Raw genomic sequence first — 15,249 nt, 5'->3', positions numbered from 1 at the left:
GATAAAACATTTTAATAATTTTTTTAATTATAACATAGTTAAGATTTCCAGACACTGGATGATATAAAATGACCAGTTAAAAAAAAAAAAAAAAAAGACAACAACTTGTGAATCCGAGATTAGGATAATGTTGTGGATTTGGCTTTGGTTTTGTGTTTAGATTCTCCCCGTGGCGAGTGAATCCCGCTTAACCGTGGTGGACCTGGTCCAGGCACTCGAAACTCTGAAGACAGATACTATCCTCCAGCTAATAAAGGAAGTAGTGAAAAAACCTCCCCAAATTAAGAGAGACCAGGTACTGTATACAAACAGCAAAGCCAGATAATACCCATCTTCCCACAGCTGTAGACTTTTGCAATAGTTTTGAATAAAGGTTATTTCTTAAGTATGTAATAATATTACTTACAAAGTGTAATTACTTATCTGTAGTATGGGCCATGTACCCAAACCACTTGACTGCCTTTGTTTCTATGAAGTGTGCTTGTGCAGAAACATTCCATGATGTTGCTTGTGGCTCCTTGTTCAAGGGGATGACTGGGTAGCTGTACTTTACTGAATTCTGCTTTCCTTACAGAAATCTACACTGCTGGACATCCCTATGTTGCAGTTCACTTATGCCTTTGTGCAGGGGTAAGCATTTATACAGAAGTTGTTCGTAATCATTAAAACAGTATTGTTCCGGGTCTGTCTTTACCTCATCACCGTTTATTTTTGGTGGGTTCTGGAGGAATCGGAATGATTTCTTCTGTGCAGAAGCTACAACTTGGAATAACTTGCCAGTACAGAAATGCATTTAAACAAATGTAATATTTATGTTTGCATTTTCATTCTTGTTTTAATTAGACTTTTCTAATAATGCTGTTGCTTGCTGTCAACATGCAGTCCCTGTACACAAGTCTGTTTTCTTGTAGTATGGTAAACAGTAAAGTAACTACAGTTAGGGGCAGAATAAACTTCTTGTAGTTTTAATACATTTGTTGTAATGACTTTGATACTATCCTGAGTCTTCATGGAGTTACTCAGTAATGTTTTGTTTTGCAGTATATCTGCTGGGACTCTGCAAGAGAATGTACCGTCCCTGATCAGCTTGTTGAAAGAGTCAGCCCAGTTAAATCTGGCTCCTCCAGGGTATTTCCTGCTTCTTGGGTAGGTTTCACTGCATGTAGGAAAGCACTTCCCCAGGTTAGTCAGACTGTTTTGTGGGAACTTGGTAAATATTTTAGTCTTTTGAGTCTAGCTGAATGTCAGAGGATTTTAGGAGCGTATGAAAAAGTGCCTTTTCTTTCTTTTGGAGCTGCTCACTTTTTCTTTGCTTATGAACCGTTTGTTAAAATGCCTTTTTAAACTTTTTTTTTTTTTTTTTTTGACAGCATTCTAAATGACTTTGTGAACAGACTCCCCAATCTTGACAGTAAAAAGGATCAAAAAGATTTACAGGTAAGAAGACACCAATAAACCATGCTGAAAGAGGTAAGGGGTTCAGAGGCCAGAGAGAGCTGAAAGCATATTTGGTGGCCATTATTTATTTATTTATTTTTAATTAATATTGTTAGCAAACATAAACCCTGGATACTGATGTAGCTCATCATATGCCTTTATACCAGTACCACAAAGGCCCTTGTTTTAATGAATTATCTAATCGATTCATGCCTCACCTTCTTTTGTTTATTTAGAAGGTATTTAGAAGGATAGCCAAGTGAGATCCACAATCTTGTTTCCTAGTCCTTCTTTTACCTAATTTTATTGTTTTTTTGAAACTCAAGAAGGTGACAATCTGGGATTTGAGTTAAACATTTTCTGGGTCTCATTTTTTATGGCACAATATACAACTTTAACACTGCTTGAGAAGCTGCCTCCATCATATGAAGATTACTTCTTCCCTGTTTTTTAGGAGGTGACCCAGAAGATCCTGGAGGCGGTGGGGAATGTGGCAGGGTCCTCTCTGGCACAGACCAGCTGGCTCAGCAGGAACCTGGAGGTGAAAGCGCAGCCTCAGGTGTTTCTGGATGAGGAAGACCCTGACTTGGATTTATATGGTATTACATTAGAAATTACTGATCGCTGTGATATTCTTTTGATAAAACTTTTCTTGCGTTTCCGAGGGGGAGTAAATTAGTCTGCCCTATCCCCACTCTACTTTGATTATCAATCAGTACCACTGCCAAAAAGTACCAACAATGCTATGGTTGTTAAACTTGCATTTTACCACAGACAAAAGCTTCCTGGTGGTAATTTGAAGTACTGCTTTTGATGTTTCCAGATACAGCAGTCCAGGTGTCCACAATGGTATCTTCCTCAGCTCCTTCTGTCTACAGTGTTCAGGCTCTGACTCTGCTGGCTGAGGTAAGATATTCACTCTCCATTGTTATAAAGTTGAATAAAAGCACCGGATGCTCATTGATTGTTTTATTTATGCTAATGTAAACTTAACTAAATTGTGATGATGATTTTTTTTTATAATAATAATAATAATAATAATAAATTATAGTATTTTTTTTTTGACACATCTATAACTACAGATAATTGAATCTAATTTAGCGAAACTGGGAATTAACCAAAAGCTCCTATTTATTAAACCATTTTGCTCCAGCTGCACCTTTACTGTATGTGAAAAGGAAGCGCACCGCTAATGTTACAAAACTAGTGACTATTAATACACTACAGTTTTTTTTATATGTATATGTGCCTATATAATTTTTTTTACAGCAGTTCCTTATTTGACAGTATATCAAATGTTTGAAATGGACACTCATGGACTTACAGGGTCTGAATAATGCTTAACCTAGAGGTAACTGCTTTTAGGTGTTTAAATGTTTTTATAATCCTTGTCCTGTAACATTTCCGTGCATCTCTCGTAGTAGGTACATTGAGACAGCGTGCAGTCTTTCTTTGGCAGAGATTACTGTTGCAGGTGCTCTCATTGTCTCCCTGTTACAGGTCCTGGCTCCACTTCTTGACATGGTGTACCGCAGTGACGAGAAGGAAAAAGCAGTGCCTCTCATTACTCGACTCTTGTATTTTGTTTTTCCCTACCTGAAAAACCACAGGTACATCACCTTTTTGTCAGGTCTGTCTTTTTAAACGAAATTGTGATTAGTGAAAGCTGCTGTTCAGCCACACACACACATTGGGACAGCAGGAGCATTTATACCGTATTCCTTCGAATTTAAGAATCCTCACTTTTTAAACCATGTTTTTCTTCTCAAAAATAGCCGGTGTCTTAAATTCAAGTACGGTATACTGATGTGTGTATTAAAACCAGAAACAAAAGATGTGACTACCCAGCTACACAAACAGCAACGTGACTGACTGGCGAGAAAAGATGAAAAGATGTTACTGCCCGATCTTGATTCATCCATGACACAGGCAACCATTTTCAAAGAAGCGTCATTAGCGTCCTGAGGCACCGAAGAGAAGTTTTCACAATTTCAGCATTTCTAACAAACAGTACCAGCTTGGACAGATCGGAAATGCTGATCAGACCCCCCCCCCCCCCCCCCCCCACAGTTCACAAATTGGGAGAAAAGCAGGTGTGAGTAATCCCCACAGGAAATGAGAAGCAGCACATAACTGTAATGCTCTGTGTGATAGCAGACCACTGCAAAATGCCTCCATATGCGTAATTCAGGTTGTCTCTTTGTAAATGCGTATTTATTTGATGTTTTATTTTTTCCTGAAATTGAGGGTGAAAAATTCGAAGGAATACAGTAGTTTGTTTTGAGTAGTTTAATACTGCTAAGTAATTTTTGTTCTCCTCCCCTCAGAAAATCTCTGCTGAGGGGCCAGTAAGAGTGGTCAGTGGTTTTGTGATGTAGACACTTGTCAAACTTATGTGTACTTTTTGGACTTGGCTATATCTTCTCATGGCTGACCATGGAGTAGACAGTGTCTTTCCTAATGAACCACATGCTGGTGGAACCTAATCATTAAATGGATGGCATACTGTCTTGAAGAAGAAAATGATAGGGAAAGCCAGCAAATTATGAATGTATTTAGGGTTAAAGATGTTTATTTCTCTGTGTCTCCTTTTCTGGATGTTTCATCCATTTTGTCATGCACATGTTGATTGTATACCCTGTCTGCAGCCCCTACAACGTCCCCAGTTTTCGAGCCAGTGCCCAGCTCCTGAGCAGCTTGAGTGGATACGCTTACACAAAGAGAGCGTGGAAGAAGGAAGCCTTCGATCTATATATGGACCCTCTCTTCTTCCAGATAGATGCCTCCTGTGTCACCCAGTAAGATCAAGATGGGGGTTCTGTGCCTCATTCGTGAAAAAAACCCTGAAACCATTTTATTTTTTGACTAGTTTTAACCCCCAGCAGTATTTTAATTCTCTTTTAAACAGCAATTTTTTTTATGGTTTTGGTTCTTCTTGTTCCTGCTAGCTATTTGAACATATTTACTCCAGTAAGATACTCCAGTACTCCAAGTAAGAAACAAACAAACATAAGCCTGTTAAAGAGATCTTCAATTAAAGGTCATTGTTTGGTTCTAGGTTTGTAAGAATAACAGGAGTTAGGAGTTAGTAAAAGACTGAATTAAACTTACTCCTGATCTGGGAAATGTAGGAACAAGAGTAGTTTCCAATCTGAAATATTATTTAAGTTTGGAGATATCGACGACTTACTATGAACACCCACTCTACAAGGAGCATTTAATTAATAGCAACAGTTTACTGAATACAGAAATATGAAAGAACAGACATCCCAAAACTCAGCAAGAATTCTTAAGCATGTGCTGTGCATCAGTGATAATCAATAGTGTCAAACCTTCAATCTAACTCAACTAGATATACTTGTCTACAGCAAGTTTACTTAAAAATGTTCCATGCAAACAACACTAGGTATTCTACCTTTTCAGTTACTTATCAAGGTTCATTAAAAGTTACTTTTAAGACTATAAGAACATTAGAAAGTTTACAAGCAAGAGGAGGCCATTAGGCCCATCTTGCTCGTTTGGTTGTTAGTAGCTTATTGATCCCAGAATCTCATCAAGCAGCTTCTTGAAGGATCCTCACAGTTCTCTGTGTAAAAAAGTGCCTCCTATTTTCTCTTATGAATGGCCCTTTTTCTAATCGAAATTTGTGACCCCTGGTCCTTGCTTCTTTTTTCGGGTCGAAAAAGTCCCTTAGGTCGACATTTTTTAATGCTTGAATCAGATCGCTGTGCAGTCTTCTTTGTTCAAGACTGACTAGATTCCGTTCTTTAAGCCTGTCTGCATATGACAACCCGGAATAATTCTGGTTGCTCTTCTTTGTAGAGCAGCAATATCCTTTTTGTTTTGGTTGCCCATACTTATTTCTACTTAATTAGTCAGTTTGCCAATAATTAATCAGTTTACCGGGAATACCTCCTTCAGAAACATTTTTCAGAAGTCTTTTTCTTTTGGGAAATGGTATTAAAGCTCTGTAGACGTTTACTTCTCTTTGAAAGGTATAGTTAAAGTTACCTTCCCTTTTTAAGGTTGTATTATATACAATAGATTTTGCTATTATTTGAGAAGAGGTAATAATTTGACCCTAACAAGTTTCTTTGTTCATACCTTTCAGCTGGAAGTCCATTGTTGACCATCTTCTAACCCATGAGAAAACAATGTTTAAAGACCTAATGAGTGAGTTGATGAGCTTTAGTTATTATTAGTACTGTAAAATAAATACAGTACACCCTCGCAATAATGAACCTGTTGGGGTCCAAGCCTTTTGTTCATTATATCAAGGGGTTTAGTATAGCGAAAGGACAATCAAAATTAAGGATAAACTGTTGAAGTAAGTTAATGAGATGACATTATGAATAAAAGTAGAATTACTTTATAGCGAGGGTGTACTGTATTGCACTTGTGGATACAATGTGAAAAATGTGTGACTGAAGCTAATAACAAAATTGTTCTATAATGACTTTTTTTTTTTTTTTTTTTTTTTTTTGGGCAGGTATGCAAAGCAGTTCTTTAAAACTGTTTTCCAATTATGAGCAGAAAGCCATGTTATTGAAACGTCAGGCCTTTGCAATATTCAGTGGGGAGCTGGACCAGTACCATATGTACCTGCCTCTCATCCAAGGTATTGGTTCGTCTCTCTGCTACTATTTCATGGTAAAGTGGGTATCTGGTCTAACTTTTGGGCACAGTTCAGATGTAATCTTTTACTCCTTCACTGAAACCTTTTGACTAACAACATCTAGTCAAAAACGTTGAAATTGTAATGATGGCTTCATTTTATGTTAAGTGAACCTGTCGTTCATATATTTTGCACTTATTTTTTTTATTTAATTTTTATGTTGCTTTTTTCTGTACCCTCTTTCTAAGGTAGCACCATTTTGAGAAAAGCTTTATACATGATTGTTTTTCAGAGCGTTTGACTGAGAACCTTCGTGTTGGTCAGACTTGTTTGGTTTCTGCTCAAATGTTTCTTACCTTTCGAGTTCTGTTGCTACGGATTTCCCCACAGCACCTAACATCTCTGTGGCCTATAATGGTGACCGAGCTGGTAAGCAAACTTTACAAGATGGATGTAACTCTTCTTCTTATTGACATATTCACGATTTAGGGTCCCAGTGTGGGGCTTTCAAGACTCAATTGCCTCTAATATTGTGAGGTTACTTTTAAGGACAAAATAAAAACAAAATATACTGCAGATTTATTTTAAAACTGCTGTAAAGTGAAACGATAAGAAATAGAAGTATATAGACACAATTTGTGCTTCTAGTATTTACTGTTACTGTCCTTTTATTTAGATCCAGATATTTATTCAGCTGGAGGAGACTTTGGATGAAGAAGAGGAGGATGAAAAGGATGGAAAGTGAGTCTGTGTCCTACTTTTTGTCCGAGAAGTATTCATCATTTAAATCAGTGTATCTCAGTCCTGGTCCTGGGGACCGCCTGTGGCTGCTGGTTTTCATTCAACGGAGCTTTCTATTACTTACCTAGACCCTTAATTGAACATTATTTGCTTAATTAGACATTATTTTATTATTTTCAGCTGTTAAACAGTTTCAGAGTTTAAATGACTTCTGAAATGTTACGGCTAACTTGAAATCAGCAACTGTTTAAGAGCTGACAACAATTAAATAAGGTCTAATTAAGCAAATTATCAGTTCAATTAAGGGTCTAGATAAGTAATTGAGAGCTCAATTGGAATGAATACCAGCAGCCACAGGGGGTCCCCAGGACCAGGATTGAGAAACACTGATTTAAGCTGTAAGACCTGGCATGATTTGCTGTATTATAGGGTTAACCGGCTATTTTGTGTGTGTTTTACTCGCATATAAAAACACTAGGGGAGTGCACACAAGGGCATAGCAAATTGAAGCCCAAGGGATGACACAAGCCAGAAGAACTGACATTGGAGCAGAACACACGAATAATAACCTGCAGTCTGCAGTGACAATTTATACTGTTACACATGTAGGGTTAGAGATAAACTAAGAAAAAGTTAATATTATTGATGGAAACTGAATTTACCAAACATAAGTTGTCTTCGTAGGAAAAGAGATTTTGTCTGCATAGCAAGTAACTATATTAAGAATACAGACTAGTGGATTTATAAAAATAAGTTAATAATGTAGGACCAGAGTAGCCTTATTATTATCACTTAGTAAAAGAACGTGGCACAACCCTAGCTTGGGTGCCTTAGGTCTACAAGGGACAGATTTTTTAGGTTCATTTGAACTAGCTAGTTAGGCACAGTGGAGGACGTTCTGCAAAATATAGTCTTAAAGCGTAAGACCGATCAGTTTTTCTTGGCTCTGATACATCGCACCGACCAAAGCAACCCCAAACCATGACACTGCCTCCTCCATGCTTGACAATGGGAACCACACATGCAGAATTCATGCGCTCACCCTCTCTGCGTCTTACAAATACTTGACGGTTGGACCCAAATATTTCAAATTTTGACTCATCGGTCCATAAAACCGACTTCCACTCCTCAAACTCCAGTTTCTGTGTTTTTTGGCCCAGGCAAGTCTCTTCCTCTTATTCTGCACTCTTAGCAACGGTTTCTTTGCAGCAATTCTTCCAGTTAGGCCAGCTTCATGCAATCTCCTCTGAACAGTTGACGTTGAAACATCTGTACTTCTAGTAGCATTTAGCTGAGCTTGTGTTTCAGGGGCAGTTAAAATCGCCGGTTTTGCAGACTTGTGACTCGAGTGAACTTTTTCTCTGATTCTGAGGTCACCCTTGGCCTACCTGACCTTGTTCGGTCCTCATGAGTGCCAGTTTCTTCGAATCATTTGATGGTCTTGGCCACAGCAGTTACAGACACCTGCAAAGTTGTTGCGATTTGTCTTAAAGATTGACCTTCATTTCTTAAAGTAATTACAGACAGTCTTTTTTCTTTGCTTAACTGAGCGTATTTTGCCATTTTCTGCTCCCTTACGTTCAGGAATGACAAACTTGTGCCTATTCTACCTATATTTATAGTAATCATGGACCCTCACCTGTTAACAATAATTGGTGACAAAAGGTTAATTAGGTAACATGCTAGTTAACTCGGAGAACATCTAACAAAGACACTTTTATACTTAGGCTAGTGTTCTAACACCGTGTTATACACATTTCAGACTTTTAACTGACTTGGGATCCAGACTGAAATCCCCTTGCTTTGGGTGACCATTTCATTGAAATTGACAAGATTTACATTTTCACTTAAAAACTAAATTTTTGAATGCAAATCACTTATGATTATCAACTTATATAAGTACACGTATCATATAATGAAATATTAAGTGTTTATAGACAAGTTTACACAGTTAAAAGCATACATAATCATGAAAAACCTGGTTTCAAGCAGGTGTACTCAAACTTTTGACTGGTACTGTGTGTGTGTGTGTGTGTGTGTATATATATATAATTTTTTTTTTTAGGTGAACATACTATTATGAATATTAAGAAACAATCAAAGATGAGAAAACCCACAAATATTCCTTTTTTTCCTTTTGGCATATTATACCCGCAAGTTAAGCTATGGTTATTGATTTAATTACTTTGTGCATGAATGTAATTTATTTAGGCAATTACTTTTGCTTTATATTAAAGGAATTCTGGCAAATCAAGTGGACCAAGACATGCAGATGGCCCCCTTCTCTCATTTCAGCAGAGTGAGCTGGATCTGTATCTGTCTGCTTGTAAATTCCTCGACACTGCACTCTCATTCCCACCAGACAGAATGCCTTTGTTCCAGATGTAAGTTCGAAGTGATTTGACCTTTTGTTCAATAAATCATAATTTTTTATGTTTATAAATAGTATAAAATGACCGTTAACCTGGACTTTGTTTGTATTATTTGTGAATGGTGCCCCAATGAATTGGCTCAGTACAACAGTTTATTTTAACGTCTTTATTAACAGCAGTGCAACAGAAATAGAGGAAAGGGATATTGCCTTATTCAGGACCAACAGTGGACAGCAGTCTTCACTTCACTCTGTTCTAACAGCAGTTTTAATCTGTCCTTTATTTATACACCACTTGTTTTACATCTTTTGTAACTAATCCTCTGTTCGACTTAATGGTTCATGATCAATAGTTCATGAAACCACAAGTCAAGTAGTTATGAATCCATAATGCGACAAGTGTACAAAGTATCACTGCATTTGGGAGTCTGTCCGCTGCATATATAGACGGTCACAAAAAGGACAACACCTATGTTATCCTCGGAAACCATTTGGTGTGAGGTTTCCAATTAGGCAAATTCAGATTTTAAGATTACCAGAGTTCAAAATGTTAGTCATGGATGGCTTGATGGAGACCAGGAAATAGACACAGGCTCAGTACTGCGGGGTGAGATGCAAATGCGCTCTTTGTTTGTTAAACAACATTAAATAAACCAAATACAAACAAAATGGCACATGGCCAAAATAAACAGACACAATAATTCAACAAGTATCGTGCTGGCCTAAATCCAGCACGAGTAGCAATTGTTTTACTTTCTTCGTTCAGACGTCTTTCTCTCCATCTCCTTTCTCCTCTATATATACCACTCATTCTCACAGGATGTATTTGGCAGAGACGAGAGGCAAGCATCATCCCTGCCAACTACATTTAACTAAAACAATAAGAGTGCACAATTTAAATTAACCGAAATAGTAACACATACATTAAATAATAATAATAATAATAATAATAATTTTATGGTATAAACATTCAAACCAGGTCATGAAGTTCCGCTTGTTTGAAACCTTCACTTGCATTGTGTAACAGGACCGTCACATCAAGGATGAGAGGCTTTTACATTTAATGTATTCATATTTATCAGCACAGAACCTTTCACACTTTGTTGTACGTTTTGCTCTTCTCCTCTAATCAATGCAGCTCATGCAAATTTCTTGCAGAAAATAACAAAATAATACATTTAGAAAATGTTTATAAAGTAAATACAAATTGGAAGCCTTTTCATTTAATTACTAGATATCTGCAGGGTTAATTGTGCGTCACTTTATGTTACTTTGTGGATTGAACCCAATGAATGCACTCACTGCAACAATTTATTCAGACAGTATGCAAATACAGAAAAGGCTATATTCTCCAATTCTGGAGATACAGAGTGGGAGTTTTCTCTTCTTTCTCTGATGTAACAAATAGCTCCAATTAAGCCTCTATTTATACAGCCCCTGTTTGCATCTTTCATAACTGCTTCTTTGTTTTACCCAATAGTCCACATTGTTCTCCACCAGTCATCAAGTTCCATAACAGTCTTAACATCTGCCTATCTTCATTTGTTTCAAATTTTTATCTCTTAGGCTAGCAAACAATTGTGGTTCACACTAGCATTTAATGTTGTGACCTTGCTCATGCAGTTACTATTTACGTGGACTCCCTAAAACTCTCCAATTAATTTCCTTTACAACTACAGTTGCCTTGTTCAGAATTATGCAGTGAGCTCAAGCAACTTTCTCATGGATTTTTACGGGGTGATTAGAAAGTAAGTTTACACATCAACTATGCTGCGCTGATGTGCTAAACTTTATATCACTCTGTATATATCTGTTCATTAAAAATACCAAATGGTTGTGCGAGTTCAAGTCTTACACAAGTCATTCATTGAAATGATTACACGTTGCTGTGGCTTGCAGCTACTGGCTAACAACAGCATGCAGCAGTAAGGCTAAAACATTCCTGTTCATTTAGTGGTTGGTTTCATTGTAGGTACCGATGGGCATTTGTGCCAGAGGTAGACACTGACGGATGGAACAATTTGGAGAACAACACACTGGAGACAGACCAAGAGTGCAAACCTCATGTTGTCAGAGTCATGGAACGTCTTAACAAAAGATGTGGGGTAAAGAAACAACTACTTCTGTTATCACTGGATTGGGTTCTTGGGAGATTAGCAAGGGAAGTCCCAGGTACTTCATTGAGCAGGGTGAGGTGTTGGTGAATTGGTAGTTAGTACTCTGCCTTCTTGACCAGAGCTCAAGAAATGCAAAGACTTGGGAATGCAGTGTGCCACTTGTTAGAAGAGGTAATATAAACACGGTTTCCTCTCCAAGATTACCTCCTGTTCAGCAGATATTAGGACTCCACAAGAGCCCAAATGTGTAAGAAGTTGTAAGGTTTACAAAGTGAAGGTAAACATGGAATTAATTAATTAATTAATTGATCATTATTGTTTAGACACAATGACGTGCCATTAGCATAACAGAGTATTTGAGTAGTAATTTATCAAGTTACCTATCTGCTGGGAGAGAGCACACAGGTGATATGATGATCTGGGGGTATTGGGAGCTTCCCATCTGTGTATTCCTGCATGCCTAGTATGTATACTCTAGTTGTCTCAGAGCCTATGTGACTACTGTTTGTTTCTGTTATTTTACTAGCTATAGTTGTCTTGTCAGCAACAGAATTAGTTACTCAACTGTTACTCCACTCAGGTGCATCAGACCACACATTACTCTCTTTTACAAAGTCGCTGTGGATAACTGTTTATCATAGTTAACCACTCTCATGCATTCTTGCACATACCCAACTGGTTTTTTGCCATTTGCACTCTAATACACATTAACAGAGATATTTACACTTGCAACTATAAGACCTTTCACACTCGCAATTGCTGGTCCATTTGGTATACATGATCATTCACGTTTCCCTGCAAAGTGAGGCTGTTTTTCCTTTTCTAAATAAAAATGAACTAGGCAATAAACAGAATAAGTTATACTTTGATCTGATGACAGAATAATTGTGCTTCACCTTAATCAGACAGAAAATAAAATCTGGATTTGCAGACAAAATTGAATTATGAGCGGTAAGAAAATATTGGTCAAAGCTTTATTATATCTTTAAGGCTGGCAATTTAAATTTGAATCTAATGTCTTTGCTTTGGTTTCTTATTGCATTGTTTCAGGATCTTAATGGAATGAGCGAAATGAATAATTCTAAACATTTGGAATTCCCCCTGCTAACACTGCGATCCATTTCAAGCATCACCCAGCTTGTGCCTTTCCTAAAGATTCTGAGCTGCACCTTCAAGGCCCACACTGGCCGAGATCATGGTGCCAGTGAAAGGTCTGTACTCCCCTTGGAGTATCCTGCTGCAAACAGTGATGGCATTTTGAAAAAACTGGAAGAGAACATTGAATGTGAATTTCTGGAAAATGTGGACAACTAAGCAATTAATGGCAACCACTATGGAATCTCTTTGTTCCACTACTCACATTTGGAGCTTATATCATAATATTTGGGTGCTGATTTGATGAATGTCATTAATAATCATTGTATGTCTGCTACCTATATCAGCTACATGTATGGTACTATAACCACAGACTGTAAATGCCTGCTCAAGTTTCAGTAGCATGCATACTTTTCCTCTCTATCCTTCCTGGGGGCTGATTCATTGTTTGTAGTCGTAGAAGTATATTGGTCTTCCATTGGGACTTAAATCAGGAGCAATACACTAAACCAGAGTGCTTTAGTAGGTGCATCAAACCAACACATGTCTTATTCTCTATGAATGTAAAGAGAAACACCTATTCAGGCTGAAATCCTAAGTTTTCAACACATTATATATATTATATATATATATATATATATATATATATATATATATATATATATATATATATATATTTTTGTGTTATTTTCCTTTTACGGGTTACAAACACAATGTCTTAGAATTAAGTTGTACAGCATTGTTCGTACTTGCTGCTCTGTGTACTTTTACTGAAACCTTTTGTGTTCTTATTAAGACTAGACCATAGATCAGCACAAAGCTTTTTTTATGATTATCAAAGCCGTTTAATTACCTAGAATCACTGTCTTTTCTTCTGTTCTTTAGCTATTTTACTATTACCTACCATTTACTTACGAATAGGAACTACTACTCCTTACAGCACCCGTAGCTTTGATGCAGAATTAAAACAGGAATCAGGTGAACACGGTATTGCTTAACTGATTTATCAGTTGTCTTTAAACCATCCGCCCCCCCCCCCCCCCCCCCCCCCCCCCCCCCCCTCCAAAACTATGGGAAGTGAATGTATTTGTAAGCTAGGGGAGAACAGTGGCTCAGTACTACTAGGTGATTTGGATTGAGTGAAGTTACTAGTCAGAGCAGCAACTACCGGTTGTGATATTGATTTACATTTTTAAAAGGGAATGCTTTTATCTTTGTTTCTCTGGTGAATGTAAAGGTAGTTTAGTGAATTTTAACTTATTTTTCACTACATGAATGTAAAGGTTATTTTGAAGTCTTAAAAACTGTTGTGCTTATCTAATATATGTATCTATATGCACACACACACTTGTTGCTTGTGGACATTAAAAATGATTAAAACAATTTAAATTCTTTCAATCTGAAAGCTTCTGTGATGGTTTAGATAAACAATCAGGCTACTTTTTATTACAGTACATAAAGTTCCCAGTAAGCAAGTTTGGAATTAAACTATTCACTTTTATCAGACCATCATTTATTTATTCACACTGCATGATAAAACAATGTTTTCTTAAAGGCAATGCTTCTTACCTGAAGTATCTTATTTCATATCTGGGATATATTCCACAAAACAGCTTGATAGAATAACATAGAAGACATCCTCTGAAAATGACTTAATAACGAATACCTTACAGTATGTTACATGTAAATACAATCAGAAGGACTCACAGCCACTTTGGGTAAACTCTCTGCCTCCCGTAGACCATTCAAATTGACACACTACAATGGTGTTCTGAACCCTACCAAAAGTATGAGAACTTGGTGCAACAGCTACAGAGTACTGAAGACGAATTGGTGTTCCAAATTGCTCATATTTATATGTTTTCTAAACTCCTGATTTGTAAGTCAGTATCACAGTTCACACCTAAGATGTAATGGCCAATCCAGGCCACGAGATGGTTTTACCTTGATCAGTGAAATCTTTGATCTAGACTCTTGCTGAGAGGGTGCCAGAATGCCTCTGATTGCTGTTAATTTGTATTCATATTATATTTTTTATATAATATGTAGATTTATCAATCTGTACTGTAAAGATGAGAACTTACACTTAATGTAATGCAAACACTATTGGTAAAACTTCAAGGTGCGCAATCTAGTTTTATGACAAATAAGGGATACCTAGGTTCAATATTGGGTCCATTAATATTTACCTTTTTATTAAATGATTTACCAACTATCTGTAGAACTATTCAAAAATAGTTTGAAGAAAATAAACTGGTATTAAACAGCAACAAAACATTATGTTGTTTGGCTCACAGGCCAAATTGACAATATTGAGTGAGCCCTTTGTCATTCACTTATCGGTTGATGTGGAGATTTATCGTGACTCAAAGCTTAAGTTTGACATTCAGCTTGTTTACACTGTGTAACACAATTTTTGTTCCTGGGTAGTAAGTGTTATTTCCTAATTGCTTATGCCTCAAAAGTATAGAAAATGGCTATTATTCCCCACAAACTTTGCTTTTGTGACCAGGACAGTGGTATTTCAAAATATCACTATTTCCAATGGGAAAACGGGCAAATGTGTGTCTTTTCGTTCACATAAAGTCAGAAAAAAACAACATATGAATCAAAATTAACATATATTTATACTAAAGTAATACAAAAATGACTACAAAAGATTTAGAAGTGAGTAGTTTTTCGAGATTTACGATTATACTGTAGTGTTATGTTGTTTTTTACTGACTTTATGTGAACGAATAAATGTGTAACTGGGCAGGCATCCACATATTTGATTGAACATTTTAATAGAACATATATAAGGTATGATTTGAGAGCTGCACAAATCTCCAATTATAGTTAGTGGTCTACTTAAATCGTTGTAAATTTACGTA

The 15,249-nt window shown here is 36.8% G+C and overlaps 1 protein-coding gene across 2 annotated transcripts in view; it reads left to right on the top strand.

The window, feature by feature from the left end:
* LOC121320716 (protein dopey-2-like) overlaps positions 1-13,022 on the top strand; it is a 44,375-nt gene extending 31,353 nt beyond the window's left edge. For both annotated transcript variants that reach the window (XM_041259291.1, XM_041259293.1), the window contains 15 exons: positions 161-295; positions 575-630; positions 1,042-1,146; positions 1,371-1,437; positions 1,892-2,036; positions 2,261-2,343; positions 2,938-3,047; positions 4,086-4,235; positions 5,549-5,610; positions 5,927-6,055; positions 6,345-6,481; positions 6,729-6,793; positions 9,031-9,177; positions 11,137-11,269; positions 12,332-13,022. In XM_041259291.1, coding sequence (XP_041115225.1) covers positions 161-295; positions 575-630; positions 1,042-1,146; positions 1,371-1,437; positions 1,892-2,036; positions 2,261-2,343; positions 2,938-3,047; positions 4,086-4,235; positions 5,549-5,610; positions 5,927-6,055; positions 6,345-6,481; positions 6,729-6,793; positions 9,031-9,177; positions 11,137-11,269; positions 12,332-12,595 — 1,788 coding nt within the window. In that variant the 3' untranslated portion in view covers positions 12,596-13,022. The remainder of the gene's footprint in view (positions 1-160; positions 296-574; positions 631-1,041; positions 1,147-1,370; positions 1,438-1,891; positions 2,037-2,260; positions 2,344-2,937; positions 3,048-4,085; positions 4,236-5,548; positions 5,611-5,926; positions 6,056-6,344; positions 6,482-6,728; positions 6,794-9,030; positions 9,178-11,136; positions 11,270-12,331) is intronic.
* The last annotated feature ends 2,227 nt before the right edge of the window (positions 13,023-15,249 follow it).

This window comes from Polyodon spathula, chromosome 9 (assembly GCF_017654505.1).
Source record: "Polyodon spathula isolate WHYD16114869_AA chromosome 9, ASM1765450v1, whole genome shotgun sequence".
NCBI lineage: Eukaryota > Metazoa > Chordata > Actinopteri > Acipenseriformes > Polyodontidae > Polyodon > Polyodon spathula.
Note: the sequence above shows the minus strand (reverse complement) of the source record. Positions and strands in the feature narration are given on the sequence as shown.